Source organism: Lipotes vexillifer, unplaced genomic scaffold (genome assembly GCF_000442215.2).
Source record: "Lipotes vexillifer unplaced genomic scaffold, Lipotes_vexillifer_v1.1 scaffold591, whole genome shotgun sequence".
Classification (NCBI taxonomy): domain Eukaryota; kingdom Metazoa; phylum Chordata; class Mammalia; order Artiodactyla; family Lipotidae; genus Lipotes; species Lipotes vexillifer.
In genome coordinates this window covers 413,690-423,339 of record NW_006791954.1, presented here as the reverse complement: position 1 = coordinate 423,339, position 9,650 = coordinate 413,690, and the positions used below count along the sequence as shown (strand labels likewise).

At 45.2% G+C, this 9,650-nt stretch overlaps 2 protein-coding genes across 3 annotated transcripts in view; one reads left to right on the top strand and one right to left on the bottom strand.

The window, feature by feature from the left end:
• Positions 1-224: 224 nt before the first annotated feature.
• Positions 225-5,152, bottom strand: LOC103090079 (60S ribosomal protein L15-like). The gene is given in 3 exon segments (XM_082931357.1): positions 225-392; positions 498-835; positions 4,987-5,152. Coding segments are annotated over 3 exon segments (672 nt in total).
• Positions 4,985-9,650, top strand: part of LUC7L3 (LUC7 like 3 pre-mRNA splicing factor) — a 25,639-nt gene continuing 20,973 nt past the window's right edge. Inside the window, exon 1 of one of the 2 annotated variants that reach the window (XM_007465003.1) lies at positions 4,985-5,249. In XM_007465003.1, the coding sequence (XP_007465065.1) occupies positions 5,151-5,249 (99 nt within the window). In that variant the 5' untranslated portion in view covers positions 4,985-5,150. The remainder of the gene's footprint in view (positions 5,250-9,650) is intronic. The other variant, XM_007465004.1, reaches the window with a different exon arrangement.

The window sequence follows — 9,650 nt, the reverse complement described above, 5'->3', positions numbered from 1 at the left end:
AGCACGGGCTCTAGGCATGCAGGCTTCAGTAGTTGTGGCACATGGGCTCAGTAGTTGTGGCTTGCAGGCTCTAGAGCACAGGCTCAGTAGTTGTGGTGCTGGGCTTAGTTGCTCCGCGGCATGTGGGATCTTCCCAGACCAGGGCTCGAAACCCGTGTTCCCTGCATTGGCAGGCGGATTCTTAACCACTGTACCACCAGGGAAGCCCACAAACATTACTTATATTAGCAGTAACAGTGGAGCTGGAGAGTACTGTGCCATCTCCAAGCTGCATGATGAGAACCACCAGCGGGGTGGCGGAACTTGTGGCCCTTTCCAAGGCTACAGCTCTTTCAACCTGCCAGTGTCAGCCCTCACATCTACCTGTACTTGTGGACTGGACTGGTGATCCACTAGGTGTCAGGATTTCTTCTGGTAGATTTATGGAATGGATCAATGAGGATAACCTCAAAGAATTTGTGTGTAGAATTTTCACCAACCCAGTGTGAATCCAGGACTCTCAGAGCCACATGGTGGCACCCAGCTTACTCCTCCACAATAGACTGAAGGCTTCAAGCAAACTGTAGCCGTTTAACACCATGATAATTAGGCTTGCCATAGCTGGCACCCTTAGGAACTGGGCATTTGCAGCTAGCACGGCTCAAAGGAATCTGATATGTGACATAACCTTGCTTGGCCTTGTATCCCAGTCTGCGTGCTTTATCAGGCTGGGTGGGGTGGAGGGCCCTGTGGAGTGCAGAGAGCTGGCAGTACTGCCAAAAGCACACCTTGAGAAGAAAGCGCATTACATCGGACTGCTTTTTCCTCCACAGCTCCTGGATGAACTTGTAAGTGCCTATTTTGGCTTACCTTTGAGATAAACTGATGGCTGCCACCAGACTGAAAGGGAGAAACTTTCATTTTAAAGAAAAAGACTGATATTTGCAGTATCGTGTGACAAGCCCCAAAATGTACAAGGTAAAATGGTGGCACAAGGAAGATGATGAGTTGTGTGTGGCAGGCAGAGAGTGAGGGTCCAGGCTGGCTTTACAGAGCTGGTGACGCTTGGGCTGTGAGCTGAGGAAGATGGGTAGACGTTTCTGGGGTGAGGAAAGGGCATTCCATGTCTGCAGCAGTGTAACGTGGTGTGATGTCATAGGAAGAAGGGGTGTTCAAGGTGTGGGGGAGCAGTAGCAAAAAGCTGGAGAAGCAGGTCCAATCATGGATGGCCTTGTGGTGTTTAAATTTTAGATGGGGAACCACTGAGGGGTTTTGAGCAGGGAAGAGACACAACTGGATTTACATTTAGGAAGATGATGGAGGCAGCAAAGCAGATGGAGGATGGAGTTATGGGGGCCACACTGAAGACTGGGAAGCACTAGTGACTGTGGCTTCATTTCTCTATTAATTCACCAGAGCTGCCATACAAAGTACCACAGACTTACGGCTTTAAACAACAGAAATTTATTCTCTCACAGTTCTGGAGGCTAAAAGTCCAAGATCCAAGGGGTCGGTAGGTTTGGTTTCTCCTGAGGCCTCTCTCCTTGGCTTGCGGACGGCTGCCTTCTCACTGTGTCCTCACATGGCCTTTCCTCTGTCTGTGTGCCTACCTGGCGTTTCCAAATTTCCTCTTCTTATAAGGATACCAGTCAGATTGTATTGGGGCCCATTTTAAATTTATTACCTCTTTAAAGGCTCTATTTCCAAATGTAATTACATTATGAGATCCTACCATGGATTCTGAGAATTTGAACATATGAATTTGTGTGTGTGTGTGGTGGGGCACACAGTTCAGTCCATGACACTTTGCATTAGTAACATACATGGAACTGGGTATGGAGACCACTGACTGATAAGGTTGTTTTCCATCTCAGCATCAGAAAATAACCAACTCATATAATCTATAAAATTATCTGTAGGGCTTCCCTGGTGGCGCAGTGGTTGAGAGTCCGCCTGCCGATGCAGGGTACGCGGGTTCGTGCCCCAGTCCACGAATATCCCACATGCCGCAGAGCGGCTGGGCCCGTAAGCCATGGCCGCTGAGCCTGCGTGTCCGGAGCCTACGCTCCGCAGCGGGAAAGGCCACAACAGTGAGAGGCCCGCGTACCGCAAAAAAAAAAAAAAAAAAAAAAAAAGTTATCTGTAAACTGGGCATTGTGATTTGTTCATAAAGACTACTTTTGGGAATTCCCTGGCCATCCAGTGGTTAGGACTCTGAGCTTCCACCGCAGGGGGCATGGGTTTGATTCCCCTGTTCGGGGATCTAAGATCCCACCTGCCCCCAGGGGCGCGGCCAAAAAAGCAAAAGACTACTTTTATGTCTGAATCCCTGATGCCCAGCAGATGATGCTGGCACTGGTTGAATTAATGAAAAAGATAAATGAATGAATTCATTATCTGCAGTGGTAATACGCACTGAACTGTGGCTGGCCTCAGAATCTATGAAAAAGAGAGCCATAGACAGCCTAGTGTGGGACTGGGTGGGAGCTCTTGCCTCTGAGATCCAAAGGACAGTATTTTCCTTTTATTGCATTTCAAGTTATTGTTACATTTTTGTCTTCCGTGGTTCAGGAGCTCCCTGAGAACCAGGTCGCATACATCTATCTGTGTTCCTGGCCATAACCCAGTTCTTGGCACAAAGTACATGCACCATTAAAGTTTGTGGAATGAATGAGGGTATTAGATTAAAAAGTTTTAGGGAATTCCCTGGTGGTCCAGTGGTAAGGACTCGGCGCTTTCACTGCCATGGCCCAGGTTCAATCCTTGGTCAGGGAACTAAGATCCCGCAAGCTGCGTGATGTAGACCAAAAAAAAAAAAAAAAAAGTTTTAGTGAACAGAAACTGTAACTTTGCACTCAGGTTTTATAAGTCCTGTTTGTAGTTCAAGATATGTACTTTTTTTTTTTTTCCCCTTTTGGTAGTCATGGCAGTGGTGAACTTTCAAAAACGCTTCGTTGAGAAAACAGCAACCATCAGCTGAAAACTCCCTCATCTCACTGCTGCATCTACAAACTGATTTCTTTTTTCTTCTCTTGTTTCAGTGGAGAAAAGGTCCTTTTTTCTAGGAAAGGCCAATATGCCCTGGAGCCTAAACCATCACCTTCCCTTAAGAATTTGGAACTTTAGCTACTCTCTTCTTTCATCTCCTACCTCCCAACACTAAACATATTCTAATTTCCCATCTTAAAAAAGCCTCCCTTGACCCATACCTCCTTTCAGTTCTTACCCTATCTCCCTGCTTCACTTCTTAAAATGAGTTGTCCACCTGCCATTTTACTCCTTCATTTTTCCTTCGTTCTTCAATGCATTTCAGTCTGACTTCCAACTGCGGATCCAGTGGATCCTTTTCAGTCTTCTCATGCCAGACCTTCAGCCGTTTTCTACAATGTTGGTTACTTTCACCTTTAAAAAATTTTATTTATTTATCTATGGCTACATTGGGTCTTCGTTACTGTGCGCGGGCTTTCTCCATTTGTGGAGAGCAGGGGCTAACTCTTCGTTGCGGTGGCTTCTCTTGTTGTGGAGCACGGGCTCTAGGCGTGCGGGCTTCAGTAGTTGTGGCACGTGGGCTCAGTAGCTGCGGCTCCCGGGCTCTAGAGCACAGGCTCAGTAGTTGTGGCGCACAGCCTTAACTGCTCCACAGCATGTGGGATCTTCCCAGACCAGGGATCGAACCCGTGTCCCCTGCATTGGCAGGTGGATTCTTAACCACTGCACCACCAGGGAAGCCCACTTTCACCTTCTTGAAACAGTTTCTCTATTTTTGTTTGTTTGTTTGATCTTCCCTGACTCTATACTCTTCAGACTTTCCTCTTACATCTTTGGCTTCCCTTTCACAGTATCCTATGGTTCCTTCTCTACCCCTTTAAAGCAGCATCTCTCAAATGCTTGCCATCCTCAGGCCACTTAATGAGTATCCTGACAGTTTTAGGTTTATTTAAAATAATGATGAACATCGTTTCATATAATGAAATGACCTTGGTATATGCTACTCTCTCTCTGCTTTGAGTTCTTTTCTGTCCACTTTGCTTGGCTGGAGAGCCATCATCTTTTAGGCCTTAGGTCATTTCCACGGAGAGACCTCTCTTACTCTTTGACAGAACCCTACTTTCTCCTCCTCATTATCGTAATAGCTAATGATTAAACTTAAAATGTGTTGGGCCTGTTCTACGTGCCTTACCTGTGTTATCTTCACAGCAACATCTTATGTGTTTAGGGGGCCATTATTACTATAAGCCCCATTTTACAGATGGGGAAAGGAAGGCAGAATGGCAGCGCTGGGATTACCAACCCAGACGATCTGTCTTTAGAGTCCGTACAGTTAAAGGTGCTAGAGTACTTATCACAATTTATATTGATATATTTATTTATTTAGTAACTATCTCCCTCACTAATCCTCAAGGTCTGTGGGAGCAAAGACCGTGTCTGAAAGGTTCAGAGCTTAGCTTCAAGCGTTTACCTGGTACATGATAGGTACTCAGATATTTGTTCAGTAAATGAATCGATAATTAAAAAAAATTCCAGACTGGGAGGCAAACTCCTCCCCGTACTCCGCGTGAGAAGAAACCACCTTAACTCTTCTTGCCTTGATTTTCCACCTTGTGAATCAGGGGAGTCGGGGTGGGAGGAGCAAGCCAGGGAGAAGAGGCGGCAAGCGCAGAGACTAGGAGAAAGGAGTCGGAACATGGAACGAGTGCTTATCTTCACTTTCCTCCACTGCAAGATGGCACCGAGAGCACCGCGTGGTACAAAAGGATACGCTACCCTTTTCTCCATTTCGGAGCGGTGTTAAAGCCTCAAGTCGTATGTTTCTATTTCCGTGAAAGAGAGCGGGACTAACGGAGCCTACGGAAGGAAGCAGCTCGCGTTACCACGCTAAGTAGCCTCCGGTTTCGCTTGGCGCGGAATGGGGCGGTGCGGCCCAGCAGGGGCGGAGTTCAGGCCTCGGCAGGCCCCGCCCTCGCCTCCCAGGCCTGGGCGTGTCCCTGTGGGCGCACGCGCGCGCACGGCATGTTGGGAAGGCGTCCGCGCGGCGGCCATTTTGTCTTGTCGGCTCCTGTTTAGCGCAGGCTTTAGGCCGGGAGCGGGCAGGAGAGCTTGGCGACTGTGTCGCCGGCGTTTTCTTTGGTGGGTGCCAGGGCTGGTGAGAGCAGTCGCCCGAGGAAAGCACCATGATTTCGGCCGCGCAATTGTTGGATGAGTTAATGGGCCGGGACCGAAACCTCGCCCCGGATGAGAAGCGCAGCAACGTGCGGTGGGACCACGAGAGCGTAAGTCCCGCGGGCCTTGGGCCTGTGCCCGGGCGCCGTGGGGGAGGGGAGTGGAACGGACTGGGGCCCGCCGGGGCCGCGGCGCGGTTTGGGGCCCGGGCCGCCCCAGGGTCAAGTGTCTGACCCCGTGGCCGGAGGGAGCCGGGAGGGAGGAGTCCTCCTGGATCCTAGGATAAGGGATGATTTATTGTTGTTGTTTAAGTATCAAGGAAGTCAAAAAGACCCTTGGCAGAATTGAAAAGCACCTTAATTAGGCAGGGAAAGGCGGGAAAGGAAGGAATTTTTTTTTTTTTTTTTTACATCTATAGGCTCTGGAGTTTTCACTTCATTGTGAAATAGGGGAAAGGGCAAATTCTACCGTTATTTGGGCTGAGCGACGTATTTAGACTGAAATTTCTGGCCAGCATTAGTGGTAAAAATCGTAACAGTATATTTCAGTAATGGTTCAGTTTCGACGCTTATATGGGGAAATAAAATTTTAAAAGAGGTCATAACTTGGTAGGGTTCACCGTGATTTACAAATGTTGTTTGATAGCAGTACGGTCTGGTAAGCCATTCATGTAGATAATTGTCAAGGCATTTTCACGTGAAACTCATTTGATTCTCTTAACCCTGTAGGGGTAAATAATTATAAACCCAGTTTCACAGATGAGACTTGAGAGGCTCACCCAAGGTCTTTTGGCAAGTTAAATGGCGATACTAAACCTAATCTTTGTGATCTTGTTCACTTTCCACAGTTCTATGAAACTGGCTCTCTGCAGATACCCTGATGTTTATCTAGTGTTTTGAACACGATGTGTAACATTTATTTCAGGTCTTACCTGAAGAATAGATGTAGAATTTAATTTTACATGCGGTTGTGATCAAACAAGATAATTTAAAGGCAGTTACTAATCAAAATATGAAGGAATAAACAAATATGCCTTTTTTTTTTAAGGTGCTTACTCATTTTAAACATAGGCTTTGGTCAGAATAAAATTTCTCTTGCAGTGCGGGAAAACAAGTTGGTGCTAGACGAGTCTTTTCAGTACTTTAAAAATAAGCGTTTGACTAAAGTTGTGGGCGCTGCCTGATTCCACAGTAGTATGAAGTGTTGTGGTAGAATTCATAGAGTAACTGTGTTTTTTGCCTTGATTCTTTCTTTTCTAGGCATTTCTTTGTCACAGTGAAGTAACTTTTTCTTTTACCACTTCACTCAGTAATCTAAGCTTTGCAAAAAGAAAAAAATGAGCATTATGATTCACTTGATGGGCAAATAGGATATTTATCTATTTTGAATTACAGAGAGAAAATTCCTTTTGATTGCTCATCAACTGGAGCAGCCTATGTCTGTGCCTAATTGGTTTTGAACAAGTGTTGTGGAGAAACTTTTTTTCCTGGTGGTATTTTATTGCCATATTCCATTACATGTGCTGGGTTTATAACATAAGTAATGAGGCTGTCAGAAAAGCAACTTAAGTTTTATGTCATCTTAGTTCAATAAATGTTTTCCTTTCAGGGTTTTTTTTTTTTTTCCTTTTAGTGCTTTCTCACTGATGTAAACTTTTGGTGCTGTTAAAATATTTTATGCCTTTAATGACAAGTTGCACTTCATTCTAGATTCAGGGATTTGAGAAAGTCAATTGCTGGTGTTTCAGATTCTTGTCTGCAAGGAAACGTTGGTATAGACCAGCGTGTGGCCTCTTCTAAATAAGCAGGAATTACTATAGAGTTTTATAAAGCTGGGGAAGCTCGTGGCATCACTTCCAAGTCATTTGCGTATGTTGTTGGCTGTTAGTGCTAAAATCCTGGAGGAATAGACAACCCCAGTATGTACTGTAAGGGTTTCACCATCACTGTAACCTGATATTTCAATTTTTTATTTTTTTTATTTTTTTGGCCACGCCTCGAGGCTTGTGGGATCTTAGTCCCTGACCAGGGATCAAACACAAGCCCTAGTCAGTGAAAGCGTGGAGTCCTAACCACTGGACCACCAGGGAATTCCCCCCAATATTTTTGCATTCCTGTTCTATCTGGAAATTTTTCTTTGCCACACTTGCACTGGATGCAGAAAGCCATTTCAGCTGGGTGGGGTCCTTTTGTTTAACAATGAAATGGAAGCTTTACCTTAGTGTTAAAAAATTCCTAGATGTCTGCATCAGACTGATCTGTGGAATTTGTTTTAAATGCAGACATCTGTACTTCTGGGGCGCCCACCCACCCCCATTCTGATAGGTCTACATTAAGGCCCCAGAAATCTGCATTTTTAAAAATGGCATCTTTATGCATTCTAAAGCTTGTGAACTACTGCTTCCTGACCCACCTCCTTAGTGTCAGTACTAGGTTTTTTTGTTTGTTTTAATAAATGTATATTTATTTGTTTTTATTTTTGGCTGTGTTGGGTCTTGTGTTGGGTCTTCGTTGTTGTGCGCGGGCTTTCTCTAGTTGTAGCGAACGGGGGCTACTCTTCGTTGCAGTGCACGGGCTTCTCATTGTCGTGGCTTCTCTTGTTGCGGAGCATGGGCTCTAGGTGCGCAGGCTTCAGTAGTTGTGGCACTTGGGCTCAGTAGTGTCACTCGGGCTCAGTAGTTGTGGCACTCGGGCTCAGTAGTTGTGGCTCGCCGGCTCAGTAGTTGTGGTGCACGGGCTTAGTTGCTCTGCGGCATGTGGGATCTTACCAGGCCAGGGATCGAACCCGTGTTCCCTGCATTGGCAGGCGGATTCTTAATCAGTGTGTCACCAGGGAAGCCCAATACTAGGTTTTTAATTGTGAGCTAGAAGCACTTGGGGGAAACTCATTTTTAAGTGAAGGATGCTTCTGTGATGCAAATTACTGACCTTTCATTTATTTGTAAAGATATATGTAACCACTATCAGGGAAAGTGCTTTGCTTTACAGGCCTTTCCAACTTTTGTAGATTGTTACCTTTGGATCTCAGAGAAAGTAGTGTTCAACTAAAGTAGTTTTCAACTCAAAAATCAGCTTTAATACTGTTCCAAGGATTCATTGACACACCCTCCTCCCTCATTGATTAATATTTTACATTTCCTTGAGATTAGTATTTTTGCGTTAAGCAGTTTGCTCTGCTTTTTTAATCCTAAACAACCAGGGTAATGAGGAAAGCATATGATTTTACCTGCCTAGTGTGAGCACCTTTTGGTTAGTGTTCACATGCAGAGATTTCAGTGTTTGATAGAGAAGGCATTGGTAGCCTTCTGATCATCTGAAGAGTTGAGATTGTAGGGAATTGTAAAGTTGGTCTGGAGCTTTTATTATTATATATATAAAAGGAACTTTGTAGTTCAAATTGAGGATTTTATATTGTAGATCTCAACCCAAAAGTGAAATTAAGTGTTGACTTAACTCTGATTCTAATAATATGTAAAATGAGACTTTGTTCATAATTTATCAAATTCAAGTGTGCCCTCTTTTCAGTGGAGGCTTAATAATTTATGAAGGGAATTGAAATAAATGTTCTTTTCTAAAATCTTCACAATGTTAGCAGATACTGTCACTGACACTGAAAGTTGTTTAGAAAAGAAAAAACAGTTAAGTTACTGTCCACATTTTTACTTGTGACTTTTAACATCTAAAAAAGGGATTCAGGGCTTCCCTGGTGGCGCAGTGGTTGAGAGTCCGCCTGCCGATGCAGGGGACACGGGTTCGTGCCCCGGTCTGGGAAGATCCCACATGCCGCGAAGCGGCTGGGCCCGTTGAGCCATGGCCGCTGAAAGACCCAACACGGTCGAGGCCCGGCGAACGAAAAAAAAAAAAAGGGGGGGGGGATTCAGAATCTAAGAAGGAAATTGGAAGCAAAAAATGAGTAATTATACCGTATGGCATCTACAGGTATTTTACTAGACAGTTTTTTTTTTTTTGCAGTATGTGGGCCTCTCACTGTTGTGGCCTCTCCCGTTGCGGAGCACGGGCTCCAGACGCGCAGGCTCAGTGGCCATGGCTCACGGGCCTAGCCGCTCCGCGGCATGTGGGATCATCCCGGACTGGGGCATGAACCCGTGTCCCCTACATCGGCAGGCAGACTCTCAACCACTGCGCCACCAGGGAAGCCCTACTAGACAGTTTTAATTCATAGTCACCAAAATGTTATTTCTCTCAGAAGTATAGACATCTCCTGCCTCACTCTGTAGTACATGGTAAGTGTTAGGCTTCTTGGAATTGCCAGCAGCCTATATGTTGTGTATATAACTGCTGTTTGCTTTTTTCTCTCCAAAACACATACAGAAGTGAATAGTGGAATGAACTCTGCATGTAACCATACCCAGTGAGACACGTTATCAACAGATGGCCAGTATTATTTCCTCTGTATGTCCTACCTCTTTCATTATTTTGAAGCAGTTCTATCATTTCAACCTTAAAGACATCATTATCTGTCTCTAAAATATAAGGACTGGGACTTCCCTG